At 32.5% G+C, this 20,948-nt stretch overlaps 3 protein-coding genes across 3 annotated transcripts; all 3 read left to right on the top strand.

The window, feature by feature from the left end:
* Positions 1-10,296: 10,296 nt before the first annotated feature.
* On the top strand, positions 10,297-13,016 carry LOC113381324. Its single transcript, XM_026620274.1, has 3 exons — positions 10,297-10,974; positions 11,027-12,707; positions 12,766-13,016. The coding sequence occupies exons 1-3, from the start codon at positions 10,297-10,299 to the stop codon at positions 13,014-13,016; spliced, it is 2,610 nt and encodes an 869-aa protein (XP_026476059.1).
* A 125-nt stretch (positions 13,017-13,141) lies between these two features.
* Positions 13,142-13,677, top strand: LOC113381323. Its single transcript, XM_026620273.1, has 2 exons — positions 13,142-13,302; positions 13,428-13,677. Exons 1-2 carry the CDS (start codon positions 13,142-13,144, stop codon positions 13,675-13,677), a joined length of 411 nt encoding a protein of 136 aa, XP_026476058.1.
* A 3,435-nt stretch (positions 13,678-17,112) lies between these two features.
* LOC113381322 lies at positions 17,113-20,849 on the top strand. Its single transcript, XM_026620272.1, has 2 exons — positions 17,113-20,636; positions 20,825-20,849. The coding sequence occupies exons 1-2, from the start codon at positions 17,113-17,115 to the stop codon at positions 20,847-20,849; spliced, it is 3,549 nt and encodes a 1,182-aa protein (XP_026476057.1).
* Positions 20,850-20,948: the final 99 nt, after the last annotated feature.

Below are 20,948 nucleotides of genomic sequence, written 5' to 3'. Positions count from 1 at the left end.
TTATATCCATATACTCTCCTAAGGAGTGCAGAACAATTATATTCAACCAAACATATAGAAGTACAAACACAATGCAAAGATTTTGAAAATCTGACATGTTTAATTTCTGACCATTTATGGGTATTCAAATAAACTCTAATTACAGTGTAAAAAGGTTATGGCTTTTAAATTTTAATTCTCATTTAAACCTCATATGCTCCTTAACAATACACTTTAAATTTATTGCTTTAATATTTGGAAAGTAGTTTATATTGATCTAACTTGTAATTGAAAATTATATTGCTCCGTCAGAGTTGAAATTTTTTGAAAAATGTCTTTTACTGCTCTTGGTATAACACCCATCTCCTCGACTGGTCCAACTGAATAAGCCATGCCCATGGAATGAGTTTTTCCGGAGCCAGTCTGACCATAAGCTAATATTGTCACATTGTAGCCTAAAATATATTTTTAGATTGAACAAAATAATAAATAATAAAGTAAAGATACTGAAGATAAAAATAGAATTTGGGATTATAGATGAGAGATAAATTCACCTACACCAAAGTTATGTTATGTCAAAATTAAATTCTAGTAGAAATAAATTGCCCTTAAACAATCCATCAACTACATCAACCCTTAACAGCAGTGTCATAAAATTCAGCTTGCGAAACTTCTGGTGGAAATGCATGGTTGTAAGTAAAAGAAAGATTTTTTATTAAAACTTGAGGTTTATTCGGCAGTGTTTCGAGGCATTTAACATATCTTTTAGATATTTCGGATTTGACTAAAGGCCTTATCCTTAAAGCCACCTGTACACTAACAGCAGAATCAAATTTTTTCAAAAATCGTTTGAGCAGGTGTAGATCTTATATGAGATATTCTATTTTATTTATGAAGAAAATAATATAGTAAATAATATACTTCATCAATCCTACTTTAAAAAACGATAATAATTTATATCCATATACTCTCCTAAGGAGTGCAGAACAATTATATTCAACCAAACATATAGAAGTACAAACACAATGCAAAGATTTTGAAAATCTGACATGTTTAATTTCTGACCATTTATGGGTATTCAAATAAACTCTAATTACAGTGTAAAAAGGTTATGGCTTTTAAATTTTAATTCTCATTTAAACCTCATATGCTCCTTAACAATACACTTTAAATTTATTGCTTTAATATTTGGAAAGTAGTTTATATTGATCTAACTTGTAATTGAAAATTATATTGCTCCGTCAGAGTTGAAATTTTTTGAAAAATGTCTTTTACTGCTCTTGGTATAACACCCATCTCCTCGACTGGTCCAACTGAATAAGCCATGCCCATGGAATGAGTTTTTCCGGAGCCAGTCTGACCATAAGCTAATATTGTCACATTGTAGCCTAAAATATATTTTTAGATTGAACAAAATAATAAATAATAAAGTAAAGATACTGAAGATAAAAATAGAATTTGGGATTATAGATGAGAGATAAATTCACCTACACCAAAGTTATGTTATGTCAAAATTAAATTCTAGTAGAAATAAATTACCCTTAAACAATCCATCAACTACATCAACCCTTAACAGCAGTGTCATAAAATTCAGCTTGCGAAACTTCTGGTGGAAATGCATGGTTGTAAGTAAAAGAAAGATTTTTTATTAAAACTTGAGGTTTATTCGGCAGTGTTTCGAGGCATTTAACATATCTTTTAGAAATTTCGGATTTGACTAAAGGCCTTATCCTTAAAGCCACCTGTACACTAACAGCAGAATCAAATTTTTTCAAAAATCGTTTGAGCAGGTGTAGATCTTATATGAGATATTCTATTTTATTTATGAAGAAAATAATATAGTAAATAATATACTTCATCAATCCTACTTTAAAAAACGATAATAATTTATATCCATATACTCTCCTAAGGAGTGCAGAACAATTATATTCAACCAAACATATAGAAGTACAAACACAATGCAAAGATTTTGAAAATCTGACATGTTTAATTTCTGACCATTTATGGGTATTCAAATAAACTCTAATTACAGTGTAAAAAGGTTATGGCTTTTAAATTTTAATTCTCATTTAAACCTCATATGCTCCTTAACAATACACTTTAAATTTATTGCTTTAATATTTGGAAAGTAGTTTATATTGATCTAACTTGTAATTGAAAATTATATTGCTCCGTCAGAGTTGAAATTTTTTGAAAAATGTCTTTTACTGCTCTTGGTATAACACCTATCTCCTCGACTGGTCCAACTGAATAAGCCATGCCCATGGAATGAGTTTTTCCGGAGCCAGTCTGACCATAAGCTAATATTGTCACATTGTAGCCTAAAATATATTTTTAGATTGAACAAAATAATAAATAATAAAGTAAAGATACTGAAGATAAAAATAGAATTTGGGATTATAGATGAGAGATTAATTCACCTACACCAAAGTTATGTTATGTCAAAATTAAATTCTAGTAGAAATAAATTGCCCTTAAACAATCCATCAACTACATCAACCCTTAACAGCAGTGTCATAAAATTCAGCTTGCGAAACTTCTGGTGGAAATGCATGGTTGTAAGTAAAAGAAAGATTTTTTATTAAAACTTGAGGTTTATTCGGCAGTGTTTCGAGGCATTTAACATATCTTTTAGAAATTTCGGATTTGACTAAAGGCCTTATCCTTAAAGCCACCTGTACACTAACAGCAGAATCAAATTTTTTCAAAAATCGTTTGAGCAGGTGTAGATCTTATATGAGATATTCTATTTTATTTATGAAGAAAATAATATAGTAAATAATATACTTCATCAATCCTACTTTAAAAAACGATAATAATTTATATCCATATACTCTCCTAAGGAGTGCAGAACAATTATATTCAACCAAACATATAGAAGTACAAACACAATGCAAAGATTTTGAAAATCTGACATGTTTAATTTCTGACCATTTATGGGTATTCAAATAAACTCTAATTACAGTGTAAAAAGGTTATGGCTTTTAAATTTTAATTCTCATTTAAACCTCATATGCTCCTTAACAATTGGATAAAATATAATTAATTATGTTGCCATCTAACGGTGTGCTTTAGAAATAACCAAAATCTGGTAGGGGGGCTTTTGACCCGCCATTTTGAGCTTTTGATTTTATTATTTTTATTTCTGTAAAATATAGTTGTTTAAAATACATGGCTAAGACAACATCGGCGTTTTCATTTAAGTATATTATACATTTTGGTCCATCGACACGGATCCAGTGATTAAAATTACAGTCCACTCTTTAAAATTAAATATACGCGAGTTCGTCAAAACATAAAGCCAAACAAAGCTCTACGTGAATGAAAACCCGGGAACCTGAGAAGCCGCCATTGAAGCTTGGAAGCGTCGCCTGGAGTTCACTGGAATTGGAACAACTACAACTAAAGATCACAATTGGAAATACAAGTAAGTCCACAATTAGTCTAAAACCATTTCAAAATTGCTTAGTATAATTGTTTGTAAGGTTTAGTCTATGTACGGTATACTTTGTCATTGTGGTTATTTAATAAATCGGGATAGGAATTAGGAACATATTCCTATTATATATCAATACAATTTTCCCATTACATTCAAAAACTACGGATTTAAACAAATTGCGGTAGCAAATTTATATATAAACTATCGTATATTTTACACGTGCGTTTCTTGTAAATTTAAAATGGCGGACATTGAGACGCTCAAACAACAAAGGGCTCGATTGATAAAATCTATCGCGCTTATTCAGAATTTATTAATAACTTTCGAGAAGGAGATAGCAAACATGGCTTAATCCTCCGAAAAAAGAAACTAGTTGAGATTCTTCAAAGTTTAGAAGAAAATCAAACTGAATTAGATGTTAGATGTCCAGGAACTTACTCAAAAGAATATGAGGAGTTATTTGATTTACATTTTGAATTGTCAGCTCAAATTGAAGATATTTTAGAAACTAACATTAACGAAAATAAACCAAATATAGATTTAAAACATAGGCAAATTAACATCAAACTTCCAGACATAAATTTACCAAAGTTCAATGGAAATTATTCGGAATGGAATGCATTCATAGATATTTACAATTCACTTATACACAACAACGAGCATTTGTCAGACGTTCAAAAACTTCATTATTTAAAAGGGACACTACAATCACCAGCATCTGACTTAATAACAAATCTTTCTATGACCAATGAAAATTACAACACGGCATATAATTTACTGCAAGATAGATACAACAATAAATACTTAATAATTACATCACATCTACAATCTCTAAATGACATAAAACCTATACTACGAGGTTCACATGAAAATCTACAATCATTTTTGAACCAAGCGAGGCAGCAGACGCAGTCACTAGTAACAATTCACGAAGATGCAGTTTATTGGGACATAATTTTAGTTTTTCAGCTCACAAATAAATTAGATCACCATACTCGTTTAGCTTGGAGTCTATCACAACAAGAAGGAGAGCTGCCAACGTTAAACAATTTTATAAATTTCTTGAAACCAGGTCGTGTGCGTTGGAAACTGCAACCAAGACTGGTAAGATAGAACATTCCGGAGCAAAAATAAAATCTGTAAATATAGTGTCTCAAGATAATCAGCACAAACCATGTATATATTGTAAATTGAAAGGACATCGTGTATATAATTGCTTTAAATTTAAGAAACTACCAATAACACAAAGACAGGAAATTTTAAGACTTAATCTCCATTGCGAGAAATGTTTAGAACCTGCTCATTCACCAGATGTATGTAAATTCAGTCAGAATTGCAAAATATGCCAGAAGAAACACCACACAATGATGCATGTATATAATGATAATAAAGATTCCACCTCAGAGGAAAAAGTGAGAAGCAGTGAAACTACGCAAAAGGTACTATTTTCACAAGAGTCCAATTCCATAAGCGTTTTGTTAGCCACTGCAATCATCAATATTGAAAATACTCGAGGGGAGCTTTGTGAAGCAAGAGCACTATTGGATAGTGGCTCACAGACCAACCTGGGTCACAAAAGATTTAGCAGAAAGACTGCAGCTCCCACAATTTAATTCCCGAAACACTCTGAGTGTACTACAGGGCAAGTCATTAGGAGTATCTAAATCAACTAAATAAGATAAATTCAATTAATAGTTCGTATAGCAGATCAATTACAACAAATTTACCTGCACAAAAAATTGATGCCAGTGACTGGAAGATTCCAAATAACATAAAATTAGCAGATCCTTCATTTTCAAATCCTGGGCCAGTTGACGTACTAATAGGAGCAGAATTATTCTTTGAAATCATACAGCAAGGTAGTATAAAACTAGGCTATAAACTTCCCATGTTGAAAAACAGCAAGCTTGGATGGATGCTTTCAGGACCATATAAGGAGCCATCGATGCAACCGAGTTATGTAGGATTCATTTCCAATGATCAATTAAATTGCGAAATAACAAAGTTTTGGCAAATCGAAGAATAGACAGCAGTCCTCCAATGCAGGGTTCGGACAAAATCTGTGAACCACTTTTTAAAAGACAGTTCACCGACATGAAAATGGAGATATGAGGTGAGTCTACCATTTATTGAAAATAGAAAGTCAGAACTTGGAGAATCATTCCATCTAACCAAGTCACGCCTGTTAAACCTGGAAAGACGCTTTAAATCAGATAAAAACCTTTTGAATAAATATGCAGAGTTTATGGAAGAGTATATTCGGTTAGGCCATGCGCAAGAAACCACAGTGATACAACATTCAACTCAAGAAAATCCTAATAATATATCATTAAATGACATCTTACTACAGGACCTAAGCTACAGCAAGAATTAATATCATACTAATTAGATTTCGATGCTGGAAGTAGTTTTTATAACAGATATTACAAAATGTACAGGCATAAAAGTTGCTAAAAAAGATCAAGAAGTGCAAAGGATTTTGTGGAGATGTGACCCAAAGGAAGACATTCGTTGTTATAATTAACAACATAACCTATGGCACTCTTCCGCACCCTATTTAGCAATTCGTGTTTTGAATAAACTAGCAGAGGATGAAGAAAGCAGTACACCTGTAGCAGCAGATATTATTAAACAAGACTGCTATGTAGACGATATAATAACAGGAGCTCTCAACAAAATCATTTTTGGCTTCATTAAAGCGTTTTGTTTCACGCAGAGGTGTATGTTCTACAATCCATAGTGACAATGGAACAAACTTTGTTGGAGCTAGTAACAATTAATGAACTGTATAAATTTTTTAACTAGAAATCAACAGAAAAAACATTATTGAATGTGTAGCAAATATGGGTATCACATGGAAATTTATACCTTCCCATGCTCCACACTTTGGAGGCCTCTGGGAAAGTAATATCAAATCTATGAAACATTACTTACATAGAGTTATAGGATCCACATGTTTGACCTATGAAGAATATTTGACTTTATTAATATAATATTATAATATACCGATACTATATATTTAAGTCCCAGTCATTTTTTATTGGAGACCTTATGACTGCCATCCCTGAACCAATAAATGACAAAGTTATTACCAATAGATTAAGCATACACAAGCAAATTACAGCAATGCGAGATCGTTTTGGCTTTTTTGTGGTCAAGGCCTATCTCTCAGAACTACAAAGACGTACAAAATGGAGTTCGGGCACCAGCAATCTAGAAGTGGGCACAGTAGTACTAATTCAGGAAGACCATGTACCACCAATAAACTGGCCATTAGGACGAGTAACCCATGTACATCCAGGCAAAGATGGCAAGATTTGGTTACAGAGCTCTCAACAAAATCATTTTGGCTTCATTAAAGCGTTTTGTTTCACGCAGAGGTGTATGTTCTACAATCCATAGTGACAATGGAACAAACTTTGTTGGAGCTAGTAGACAATTAAATGAACTGTATAAATTTTTAAACTAGAAATCAACAGAAAAAACATTATTGAATGTGTAGCAAATATGGGTATCACATGGAAATTTATACCTTCCCATGCTCCACACTTTGGAGGCCTCTGGGAAAGTAATATCAAATCTATGAAACATTACTTACATAGAGTTATAGGATCCACATGTTTGACCTATGAAGAATATTTGACTTTATTAATATAATATTAAATACCGATACTATATATTTAAGTCCCAGTCATTTTTTAATTGGAGACCTTATGACTGCCATCCCTGAACCAATAAATGACAAAGTTATTACCAATAGATTAAGCATACACAAGCAAATTACAGCAATGCGAGATCGGTTTTGGCTTTTGTGGTCAAAGGCCTATCTCTCAGAACTACAAAGACGTACAAAATGGAGTTCGGGCACCAGCAATCTAGAAGTGGGCACAGTAGTACTAATTCAGGAAGACCATGTACCACCAATAAACTGGCCATTAGGACGAGTAACCCATGTACATCCAGGCAAAGATGGCAAAGTTCGAGTTGCAACTGTGAGGACTATGAAGGGCTCTTATATGCGACCAATTGTAAAACTAACGCCATTAGTTATGAAGGAAGCTTGAAAATATATTGTGTATGAAATATCTTAAGTTTTGTTATATAATGTTCATATAAATATTTAGTAATAGGGATTAAAAAATTTATGATACTTATCCTTAGGATTAAAATTTCCATTTAGAAATCTTTTAGTATATCATGTTAGATTTAGTTATCCATAAGACCATATTCATTTACAATTTTGAACCTTATACTGTTATCATGTTATATTATATTATTATCTTTATTATTCATGCATATTAGGTTAAGAACTCATGTCACATATTATTATATTATCTAGGTTATATGTCATGTCATTTCTTTTCGCAATTCATAGGTTATATCTTAATATATCTTCGGGTTGTATTCTTTAATAAACTTCACAAATTGTTGTAATGATGGATGCATACGCATCGGCGGGAATATGGATAAAATATAATTAATTATGTTGCCATCTAACGGTGTGCTTTAGAAATAACCAAAATCTGGTAGGGGGGCTTTTGACCCGCCATTTGTGAGCTTTTGATTTTATTATTTTATTTCTGTAAAATATAGTTGTTTAAAATACATGGCTAGACAACATCGGCGTTTTCATTTAAGTATATTATACAACAATACACTTTAAATTTATTGCTTTAATATTTGGAAAGTAGTTTATATTGATCTAACTTGTAATTGAAAATATGAAATATCTTAAGTTTTGTTATATAATGTTCATATATATTTAGTAATAGGGATTAAAAATTTATGATACTTATCCTTAGGATTAAAATTTCCATTTAGAAATCTTTTAGTATATCATGTTAGATTTAGTTATCCATAAGACCATATTCATTTACAATTTTGAACCTTATACTGTTATCATGTTATATTATATATTATCTTTATTATTCATGCATATTAGGTTTAGAACTCATGTCACATATTATTATATTATCTAGGTTATATGTCATGTCATTTCTTTTCGCAATTCATAGGTTATATCTTAATATATCTTCGGGTTGTATTCTTTAATAACTTCACAAATTGTTGTAATGATGGATGCATACGCATCGGGCGGGAATATGGATAAAATATAATTAATTATGTTGCCATCTAACGGTGTGCTTTAGAAATAACCAAAATCTGGTAGGGGGGCTTTTTGACCCGCCATTTTGAGCTTTTGATTTTATTATTTTTTATTTCTGTAAAATATAGTTGTTTAAAATACATGGCTAAGACAACATCGGCGTTTTCATTTAAGTATATTATACAACAATACACTTTAAATTTATTGCTTTAATATTTGGAAAGTAGTTTATATTGATCTAACTTGTAATTGAAAATTATATTGCTCCGTCAGAGTTGAAATTTTTTGAAAAATGTCTTTTACTGCTCTTGGTATAACACCCATCTCCTCGACTGGTCCAACTGAATAAGCCATGCCCATGGAATGAGTTTTTCCGGAGCCAGTCTGACCATAAGCTAATATTGTCACATTGTAGCCTAAAATATATTTTTAGATTGAACAAAATAATAAATAATAAAGTAAAGATACTGAAGATAAAAATAGAATTTGGGATTATAGATGAGAGATAAATTCACCTACACCAAAGTTATGTTATGTCAAAATTAAATTCTAGTAGAAATAAATTGCCCTTAAACAATCCATCAACTAAACCCTTAACAGCAGTGTCATAAAATTCAGCTTGCGAAACTTCTGGTGGAAATGCATGGTTGTAAGTAAAAGAAAGATTTTTTATTAAAACTTGAGGTTTATTCGGCAGTGTTTCGAGGCATTTAACATATCTTTTAGAAATTTCGGATTTGACTAAAGGCCTTATCCTTAAAGCCACCTGTACACTAACAGCAGAATCAAATTTTTTCAAAAAATCGTTTGAGCAGGTGTAGATCTTATATGAGATATTCTATTTTATTTATGAAGAAAATAATATAGTAAATAATATACTTCATCAATCCTACTTTAAAAAACGATAATAATTTATATCCATATACTCCTAAGGAGTGCAGAACAATTATATTCAACCAAACATATAGAAGTACAAACACAATGCAAAGATTTTGAAAATCTGACATGTTTAATTTCTGACCATTTATGGGTATTCAAATAAACTCTAATTACAGTGTAAAAGGTTATGGCTTTTAATTTTAATTCTCATTTAAACCTCATATGCTCCTTAACAATTGGATAAAATATAATTAATTATGTTGCCATCTAACGGTGTGCTTTAGAAATAACCAAAATCTGGTAGGGGGGCTCTTTGACCCGCCATTTTGAGCTTTTGATTTTATTATTTTTATTTCTGTAAAATATAGTTGTTTAAAATACATGGCTAAGACAACATCGGCGTTTTCATTTAAGTATATTATACATTTTGGTCCATCGACACGGATCCAGTGATTAAAAATTACAGTCCACTCTTTAAAATTAAATATACGCGAGTTCGTCAAAACATAAAGCCAAACAAAGCTCTACGTGAATGAAAACCCGGGAACCTGAGAAGCCGCCATTGAAGCTTGGAAGCGTCGCCTGGAGTTCACTGGAATTGGAACAACTACAACTAAAGATCACAATTGGAAATACAAGTAAGTCCACAATTAGTCTAAAACCATTTCAAAATTGCTTAGTATAATTGTTTGTAAGGTTTAGTCTATGTACGGTATACTTTGTCATTGTGGTTATTTAATAAATCGGGATAGGAATTAGGAACATATTCCTATTATATATCAATACAATTTTCCCATTACATTCAAAAACTACGGATTTAAACAAATTGCGGTAGCAAATTTATATATAAACTATCGTATATTTTACACGTGCGTTTCTTGTAAAATTTAAAATGGCGGACATTGAGACGCTCAAACAACAAAGGGCTCGATTGATAAAATCTATCGCGCTTATTCAGAATTTTATTAATAACTTTCGAGAAGGAGATAGCAAACATGGCTTAATCCTCCGAAAAAAGAAACTAGTTGAGATTCTTCAAAGTTTAGAAGAAAATCAAACTGAATTAGATGTTAGATGTCCAGGAACTTACTCAAAAGAATATGAGGAGTTATTTGATTTACATTTTGAATTGTCAGCTCAAATTGAAGATATTTTAGAAACTAACATTAACGAAAATAAACCAAATATAGATTTAAAACATAGGCAAATTAACATCAAACTTCCAGACATAAATTTACCAAAGTTCAATGGAAATTATTCGGAATGGAATGCATTCATAGATATTTACAATTCACTTATACACAACAACGAGCATTTGTCAGACGTTCAAAAACTTCATTATTTAAAAGGGACACTACAATCACCAGCATCTGACTTAATAACAAATCTTTCTATGACCAATGAAAATTACAACACGGCATATAATTTACTGCAAGATAGATACAACAATAAATACTTAATAATTACATCACATCTACAATCTCTAAATGACATAAAACCTATACTACGAGGTTCACATGAAAATCTACAATCATTTTTGAACCAAGCGAGGCAGCAGACGCAGTCACTAGTAACAATTCACGAAGATGCAGTTTATTGGGACATAATTTTAGTTTTTTCAGCTCACAAATAAATTAGATCACCATACTCGTTTAGCTTGGAGTCTATCACAACAAGAAGGAGAGCTGCCAACGTTAAACAAATTTTATAAATTTCTTGAAACCAGGTCGTGTGCGTTGGAAACTGCAACCAAGACTGGTAAGATAGAACATTCCGGAGCAAAAATAAAATCTGTAAATATAGTGTCTCAAGATAATCAGCACAAACCATGTATATATTGTAAATTGAAAGGACATCGTGTATATAATTGCTTTAAATTTAAGAAACTACCAATAACACAAAGACAGGAAATTTTAAGACTTAATCTCCATTGCGAGAAATGTTTAGAACCTGCTCATTCACCAGATGTATGTAAATTCAGTCAGAATTGCAAAATATGCCAGAAGAAACACCACACAATGATGCATGTATATAATGATAATAAAGATTCCACCTCAGAGGAAAAAGTGAGAAGCAGTGAAACTACGCAAAAGGTACTATTTTCACAAGAGTCCAATTCCATAAGCGTTTTGTTAGCCACTGCAATCATCAACATTGAAAACACTCGAGGGGAGCTTTGTGAAGCAAGAGCACTATTGGATAGTGGCTCACAGACCAACCTGGTCACAAAAGATTTAGCAGAAAGACTGCAGCTCCCACAATTTAATTCCCGAAACACTCTGAGTGTACTACAGGGCAAGTCATTAGGAGTATCTAAATCAACTAAAATCAAGATAAATTCAATTAATAGTTCGTATAGCAGATCAATAAACTGTATTGTAATAGATAAAATTACAACAAATTTACCTGCACAAAAAGTTGATGCCAGTGACTGGAAGATTCCAAATAACATAAAATTAGCAGATCCTTCATTTTCAAATCCTGGGCCAGTTGACGTACTAATAGGAGCAGAATTATTCTTTGAAATCATACAGCAAGGTAGTATAAAACTAGGCTATAAACTTCCCATGTTGAAAAACAGCAAGCTTGGATGGATGCTTTCAGGACCATATAAGGAGCCATCGATGCAACCGAGTTATGTAGGATTCATTTCCAATGATCAATTAAATTGCGAAATAACAAAGTTTTGGCAAATCGAAGAAATAGACAGCAGTCCTCCAATGCAGGGTTCGGACAAAATCTGTGAAGACCACTTTTTAAAGACAGTTCACCGACATGAAAATGGAAGATATGAGGTGAGTCTACCATTTATTGAAAATAGAAAGTCAGAACTTGGAGAATCATTCCATCTAGCCAAGTCACGCCTGTTAAACCTGGAAAGACGCTTTAAATCAGATAAAAACCTTTTGAATAAATATGCAGAGTTTATGGAAGAGTATATTCGGTTAGGCCATGCGCAAGAAACCACAGTGATACAACATTCAACTCAAGAAAATCCAGTTTATTATCTTCCACATCACCCCGTTATAAAAGAATATGGTACAACCAAGTTGCGGGTAGTATTTGATGCTTCGGCTAAAACATCTAATAATATATCATTAAATGACATCTTACATACAGGACCTAAGCTACAGCAAGAATTAATATCAATACTAATTAGATTTCGATGCTGGAAGTATGTTTTTATAACAGATATTACAAAAATGTACAGGCAAATAAAAGTTGCTAAAAAAGATCAAGAAGTGCAAAGGATTTTGTGGAGATGTGACCCAAAGGAAGACATTCGTTGTTATAAATTAACAAGTAACCTATGGCACATCTTCCGCACCCTATTTAGCAATTCGTGTTTTGAATAAACTAGCAGAGGATGAAGAAAGCAGTACACCTGTAGCAGCAGATATTATTAAACAAGACTGCTATGTAGACGATATAATAACAGGAGCAAACTCCATAACAGATCTTCATATTAAATCTGATCAACTTGTGACAATGCTTGGCCGCGGAGGATTTTCTCTACACAAGTGGTCCAGCAATAATCAAGAATTTTTAAACACAATTGCACAAGAAAATCAAGAATTAGAAATACGTGCTTCATTGATAAAACTGGAATAATTAAAGCATTGGGGTTATTATGGAACCCGACAGAAGACATTTTTAAGGCAACAATTCCATCAGCATTCCAAAGAACTTTCACAAAAAGAGCCATTTTATCAGCCATATCCCAAATCTTCGACCCAATGGGACTTATAGCCCCAGTCGTAGTCAAGGCGAAGATGATAATGCAAAAGATATGGAAACAGAAGACTGATTGGGATGAAGAAGTTCCAGCAACAATTAAAGAAGAGTGGAAAACCCTTCAAAATCAGTTCACTCTTCTAAAAGAAATAAAGATTCAACGGTATATGTTCAACCAAGAACCAATAAAACAAATTGAGTGCCATGGATTCGCTGATGCATCAATGGCAGCATATGGAGCATGCATCTATGTTCGGGCATATATAACAATAATTCTATATCATCAAGGCTATTAACTGCCAAATCAAAAGTAGCACCAATCAAGAATGTGACTCTGCCACGACTAGAACTATGCGCAGCATTACTATTAGCTAGACTTTATAAGCACATAAGTAAGGTAATCAATATACATTTTGACAAAACGTTCATGTGGAGTGATTCGACCATTGTTTTGGGATGGTTAAAAACTGATCCCAGCAAGCTAAAATGTTTGTTAGCAACAGAGTGCAGGAGATTCAGGAAACAACATCCGGAATAGACTGCCATCCCTGAACCAATAAATGACAAAGTTATTACCAATAGATTAAGCATACACAAGCAATTACAGCAATGCGAGATCGGTTTTGGCTTTTGTGGTCAAAGGCCTATCTCTCAGAACTACAAAGACGTACAAAATGGAGTTCGGGCACCAGCAATCTAGAAGTGGGCACAGTAGTACTAATTCAGGAAGACCATGTACCACCAATAAACTGGCCATTAGGACGAGTAACCCATGTACATCCAGGCAAAGATGGCAAAGTTCGAGTTGCAACTGTGAGGACTATGAAGGGCTCTTATATGCGACCAATTGTAAAACTAACGCCATTAGTTATGAAGGAAGCTTGAAAATATTTGTGTATGAAATATCTTAAGTTTGTTATATAATGTTCATATAAATATTTAGTAATAGGGATTAAAAAATTTATGATACTTATCCTTAGGATTAAAATTTCCATTAGAAATCTTTTAGTATATCATGTTAGATTTAGTTATCCATAAGACCATATTCATTTACAAATTTTGAACCTTATACTGTTATCATGTTATATTATATTATTATCTTTATTATTCATGCATATTAGGTTTAAGAACTCATGTCACATATTATTATATATCTAGGTTATATGTCATGTCATTTCTTTTCGCAATTCATAGGTTATATCTTAATATATCTTCGGGTTGTATTCTTTAATAAACTTCACAAATTGTTGTACTGATGGATGCATACGCATCGGGCGGGAATATGGATAAAATATAATAATTATGTTGCCATCTACGGTGTGCTTTAGAAATAACCAAAATCTGGTAGGGGGGCTTTTGACCGCCATTTTGAGCTTTTGATTTTATTATTTTATTCTGTAAAAATATAGTTGTTTAAAATACATGGCTAAGACAACATCGGCGTTTTCATTTAAGTATATTATACAACAATACACTTTAAATTTATTGCTTTAATATTTGGAAAGTAGTTTATATTGATCTAACTTGTAATTGAAAATTATATTGCTCCGTCAGAGTTGAAATTTTTTGAAAAATGTCTTTTACTGCTCTTGGTATAACACCCATCTCCTCGACTGGTCCAACTGAATAAGCCATGCCCATGGAATGAGTTTTCCGGAGCCAGTCTACCATAAGCTAATATTGTCACATTGTAGCCTAAAATATATTTTTAGATTGAACAAAATAATAAATAATAAAGTAAAGATACTGAGATAAAAATAAATTTGGGATTATAGATGAGAGATAAATTCACCTACACCAAAGTTATGTTATGTCAAAATTAAATTCTAGTAGAAATAAATTGCCCTTAAACAATCCATCAACTAACCCTTAACAGCAGTGTCATAAAATTCAGCTTGCGAAACTTCTGGTGGAAATGCATGGTTGTTAGTAAAAGAAAGATTTTTTATTAAAACTTGAGGTTTATTCGGCAGTGTTTCGAGGCATTTAACATATCTTTTAGAATTTCGGATTTGACTAAAGGCCTCATCCTTAAAGCACCTGTACACTAACAGCAGAATCAAATTTTTTCAAAAATCGTTTGAGCAGGTGTAGATCTTATATGAGATATTCTATTTTATTATGAAGAAAATAATATAGTAAATAAATATAACTTCATCAATCCTACTTTAAAAAACGATAATAATTTATATCCATATACTCCTAAGGAGTGCAGAACAATTATATTCAACCAAACATATAGAAGTACAAACACAATGCAAAGATTTTGAAAATCTGACATGTTTAATTTCTGACCATTTATGGGTATTCAAATAAACTCTAATTACAGTGTAAAAAGGTTATGGCTTTTAAATTTTAATTCTCATTTAAACCTCATATGCTCCTTAACAATACACTTTAAATTTATTGCTTTAATATTTGGAAAGTAGTTTATATTGATCTAACTTGTAATTGAAAATTATATTGCTCCGTCAGAGTTGAAATTTTTTGAAAAATGTCTTTTACTGCTCTTGGTATAACACCCATCTCCTCGACTGGTCCAACTGAATAAGCCATGCCCATGGAATGAGTTTTTCCGGAGCCAGTCTGACCATAAGCTAATATTGTCACATTGTAGCCTAAAATATATTTTTAGATTGAACAAAATAATAAATAATAAAGTAAAGATACTGAAGATAAAAATAGAATTTGGGATTATAGATGAGAGATAAATTCACCTACACCAAAGTTATGTTATGTCAAAATTAAATTCTAGTAGAAATAAATTGCCCTTAAACAATCCATCAACTACACCCTTAACAGCAGTGTCATAAAATTCAGCTTGCGAAACTTCTGGTGGAAATGCATGGTTGTAAGTAAAAGAAAGATTTTTTATTAAAACTTGAGGTTTATTCGGCAGTGTTTCGAGGCATTTAACATATCTTTTAGAAATTTCGGATTTGACTAAAGGCCTTATCCTTAAAGCCACCTGTACACTAACAGCAGAATCAAATTTTTTCAAAAATCGTTTGAGCAGGTGTAGATCTTATATGAGATATTCTATTTTATTTATGAAGAAAATAATATAGTAAATAATATACTTCATCAATCCTACTTTAAAAAACGATAATAATTTATATCCATATACTCCTAAGGAGTGCAGAACAATTATATTCAACCAAACATATAGAAGTACAAACACAATGCAAAGATTTTGAAAATCTGACATGTTTAATTTCTGACCATTTATGGGTATTCAAATAAACTCTAATTACAGTGTAAAAAGGTTATGGCTTTTAAATTTTAATTCTCATTTAAACCTCATATGCTCCTTAACAATTGGATAAAATATAATTAATTATGTTGCCATCTAACGGTGTGCTTTAGAAATAACCAAAATCTGGTAGGGGGGCTTTTGACCCGCCATTTTGAGCTTTTGATTTTATTATTTTTATTTCTGTAAAATATAGTTGTTTAAAATACATGGCTAAGACAACATCGGCGTTTTCATTTAAGTATATTATACATTTTGGTCCATCGACACGGATCCAGTGATTAAAAATTACAGTCCACTCTTTAAAATTAAATATACGCGAGTTCGTCAAAACATAAAGCCAAACAAAGCTCTACGTGAATGAAAACCCGGGAACCTGAGAAGCCGCCATTGAAGCTTGGAAGCGTCGCCTGGAGTTCACTGGAATTGGAACAACTACAACTAAAGATCACAATTGGAAATACAAGTAAGTCCACAATTAGTCTAAAACCATTTCAAAATTGCTTAGTATAATTGTTTGTAAGGTTTAGTCTATGTACGGTATACTTTGTCATTGTGGTTATTTAATAAATCGGGATAGGAATTAGGAACATATTCCTATTATATATCAATACAATTTTCCCATTACATTCAAAAACTACGGATTTAAACAAATTGCGGTAGCAAATTTATATATAAACTATCGTATATTTTACACGTGCGTTTCTTGTAAAATTTAAAATGGCGGACATTGAGACGCTCAAACAACAAAGGGCTCGATTGATAAAATCTATCGCGCTTATTCAGAATTTTATTAATAACTTTCGAGAAGGAGATAGCAAACATGGCTTAATCCTCCGAAAAAAGAAACTAGTTGAGATTCTTCAAAGTTTAGAAGAAAATCAAACTGAATTAGATGTTAGATGTCCAGGAACTTACTCAAAAGAATATGAGGAGTTATTTGATTTACATTTTGAATTGTCAGCTCAAATTGAAGATATTTTAGAAACTAACATTAACGAAAATAAACCAAATATAGATTTAAAACATAGGCAAATTAACATCAAACTTCCAGACATAAATTTACCAAAGTTCAATGGAAATTATTCGGAATGGAATGCATTCATAGATATTTACAATTCACTTATACACAACAACGAGCATTTGTCAGACGTTCAAAAACTTCATTATTTAAAAGGGACACTACAATCACCAGCATCTGACTTAATAACAAATCTTTCTATGACCAATGAAAATTACAACACGGCATATAATTTACTGCAAGATAGATACAACAATAAATACTTAATAATTACATCACATCTACAATCTCTAAATGACATAAAACCTATACTACGAGGTTCACATGAAAATCTACAATCATTTTTGAACCAAGCGAGGCAGCAGACGCAGTCACTAGTAACAATTCACGAAGATGCAGTTTATTGGGACATAATTTTAGTTTTTCAGCTCACAAATAAATTAGATCACCATACTCGTTTAGCTTGGAGTCTATCACAACAAGAAGGAGAGCTGCCAACGTTAAACAAATTTTATAAATTTCTTGAAACCAGGTCGTGTGCGTTGGAAACTGCAACCAAGACTGGTAAGATAGAACATTCCGGAGCAAAAATAAAATCTGTAAATATAGTGTCTCAAGATAATCAGCACAAACCATGTATATATTGTAAATTGAAAGGACATCGTGTATATAATTGCTTTAAATTTAAGAAACTACCAATAACACAAAGACAGGAAATTTTAAGACTTAATCTCCATTGCGAGAAATGTTTAGAACCTGCTCATTCACCAGATGTATGTAAATTCAGTCAGAATTGCAAAATATGCCAGAAGAAACACCACACAATGATGCATGTATATAATGATAATAAAGATTCCACCTCAGAGGAAAAAGTGAGAAGCAGTGAAACTACGCAAAAGGTACTATTTTCACAAGAGTCCAATTCCATAAGCGTTTTGTTAGCCACTGCAATCATCAACATTGAAAACACTCGAGGGGAGCTTTGTGAAGCAAGAGCACTATTGGATAGTGGCTCACAGACCAACCTGGTCACAAAAGATTTAGCAGAAAGACTGCAGCTCCCACAATTTAATTCCCGAAACACTCTGAGTGTACTACAGGGCAAGTCATTAGGAGTATCTAAATCAACTAAAATCAAGATAAATTCAATTAATAGTTCGTATAGCAGATCAATAAACTGTATTGTAATAGATAAAATTACAACAAATTTACCTGCACAAAAAGTTGATGCCAGTGACTGGAAGATTCCAAATAACATAAAATTAGCAGATCCTTCATTTTCAAATCCTGGGCCAGTTGACGTACTAATAGGAGCAGAATTATTCTTTGAAATCATACAGCAAGGTAGTATAAAACTAGGCTATAAACTTCCCATGTTGAAAAACAGCAAGCTTGGATGGATGCTTTCAGGACCATATAAGGAGCCATCGATGCAACCGAGTTATGTAGGATTCATTTCCAATGATCAATTAAATTGCGAAATAACAAAGTTTTGGCAAATCGAAGAAATAGACAGCAGTCCTCCAATGCAGGGTTCGGACAAAATCTGTGAAGACCACTTTTTAAAGACAGTTCACCGACATGAAAATGGAAGATATGAGGTGAGTCTACCATTTATTGAAAATAGAAAGTCAGAACTTGGAGAATCATTCCATCTAGCCAAGTCACGCCTGTTAAACCTGGAAAGACGCTTTAAATCAGATAAAAACCTTTTGAATAAATATGCAGAGTTTATGGAAGAGTATATTCGGTTAGGCCATGCGCAAGAAACCACAGTGATACAACATTCAACTCAAGAAAATCCAGTTTATTATCTTCCACATCACCCCGTTATAAAAGAATATGGTACAACCAAGTTGCGGGTAGTATTTGATGCTTCGGCTAAAACATCTAATAATATATCATTAAATGACATCTTACATACAGGACCTAAGCTACAGCAAGAATTAATATCAATACTAATTAGATTTCGATGCTGGAAGTATGTTTTTATAACAGATATTACAAAAATGTACAGGCAAATAAAAGTTGCTAAAAAAGATCAAGAAGTGCAAAGGATTTTGTGGAGATGTGACCCAAAGGAAGACATTCGTTGTTATAAATTAACAACAGTAACCTATGGCACATCTTCCGCACCCTATTTAGCAATTCGTGTTTTGAATAAACTAGCAGAGGATGAAGAAAGCAGTACACCTGTAGCAGCAGATATTATTAAACAAGACTGCTATGTAGACGATATAATAACAGGAGCAAACTCCATAACAGATCTTCATATTAAATCTGATCAACTTGTGACAATGCTTGGCCGCGGAGGATTTTCTCTACACAAGTGGTCCAGCAATAATCAAGAATTTTTAAACACAATTGCACAAGAAAATCAAGAATTAGAAAATACGTGCTTCATTGATAAAACTGGAATAATTAAAGCATTGGGGTTATTATGGAACCCGACAGAAGACATTTTTAAGGCAACAATTCCATCAGCATTCCAAAGAACTTTCACAAAAAGAGCCATTTTATCAGCCATATCCCAAATCTTCGACCCAATGGGACTTATAGCCCCAGTCGTAGTCAAGGCGAAGATGATAATGCAAAAGATATGGAAACAGAAGACTGATTGGGATGAAGAAGTTCCAGCAACAATTAAAGAAGAGTGGAAAACCCTTCAAAATCAGTTCACTCTTCTAAAAGAAATAAAGATTCAACGGTATATGTTCAACCAAGAACCAATAAAACAAATTGAGTGCCATGGATTCGCTGATGCATCAATGGCAGCATATGGAGCATGCATCTATGTTCGGGCAATATATAACAATAATTCTATATCATCAAGGCTATTAACTGCCAAATCAAAAGTAGCACCAATCAAGAATGTGACTCTGCCACGACTAGAACTATGCGCAGCATTACTATTAGCTAGACTTTATAAGCACATAAGTAAGGTAATCAATATACATTTTGACAAAACGTTCATGTGGAGTGATTCGACCATTGTTTTGGGATGGTTAAAAACTGATCCCAGCAAGCTAAAAATGTTTGTTAGCAACAGAGTGCAGGAGATTCAGGAAACAACATCCGGAATAATATGGAGTCATGTATCTTCACAGGACAACGCAGCAGACATAGTTTCGAGAGGAGCCACTCCTCAGGAAATAATTAATAATAGCTTATGGTGGTTTGGTCCAACATGGTTGTTATCAAATTCAGAATGGCCCACCAATAAGTATGAAGAGAATTTTATAATAAATAAACTCATCTAACATAAAAAAAATTATGGTTTCGGCGGAAAATGGGAAAAACTAGATTTTTGCACCTTTGACCTTGAATAAAAAAAATCGCAGATGTCGGATCGTTGGGGACTTTTGACATTTCATTTGTAATGGCCTATTTAACATCTGTACCAAATTTCAGCTCTATGCGAATTGTTCCTAACTGAAAACTTAATTTGACTGGGCTATAATCAATGCTAGTCCTTACCAAATTACATACAATGGCATTTGAAGTTATGAAATCAGTTCAATCGTTTTTGTGAAAA

This window comes from Ctenocephalides felis, unplaced genomic scaffold (genome assembly GCF_003426905.1).
Source record: "Ctenocephalides felis isolate EL2017-DRISC unplaced genomic scaffold, ASM342690v1 CF-g0.4_SCAFFOLD_02808, whole genome shotgun sequence".
Taxonomy (NCBI): Eukaryota; Metazoa; Arthropoda; class Insecta; order Siphonaptera; family Pulicidae; genus Ctenocephalides; species Ctenocephalides felis.
Note: the sequence above shows the minus strand (reverse complement) of the source record. Positions and strands in the feature narration are given on the sequence as shown.

Bases quoted from the DNA above. Each gene is read 5' to 3' on its own strand.
- LOC113381324 (XM_026620274.1), top strand. From the start codon at position 10,297: ATGGCGGACATTGAGACGCTCAAACAACAAAGGGCTCGATTGATAAAA. The intron at 10,975-11,026 runs GTAACAATTCAC...TAGTTTTTTCAG, and splicing joins GGCAGCAGACGCAGTCACTA to CTCACAAATAAATTAGATCA. The intron at 12,708-12,765 runs GTAACCTATGGC...TGAATAAACTAG, and splicing joins TCGTTGTTATAAATTAACAA to CAGAGGATGAAGAAAGCAGT.
- LOC113381323 (XM_026620273.1), top strand. From the start codon at position 13,142: ATGGGACTTATAGCCCCAGTCGTAGTCAAGGCGAAGATGATAATGCAA. The intron at 13,303-13,427 runs GTATATGTTCAA...TATATCATCAAG, and splicing joins AAAGAAATAAAGATTCAACG to GCTATTAACTGCCAAATCAA.
- LOC113381322 (XM_026620272.1), top strand. From the start codon at position 17,113: ATGGCGGACATTGAGACGCTCAAACAACAAAGGGCTCGATTGATAAAA. The intron at 20,637-20,824 runs GTATGAAGAGAA...ACCAAATTTCAG, and splicing joins TCAGAATGGCCCACCAATAA to CTCTATGCGAATTGTTCCTA.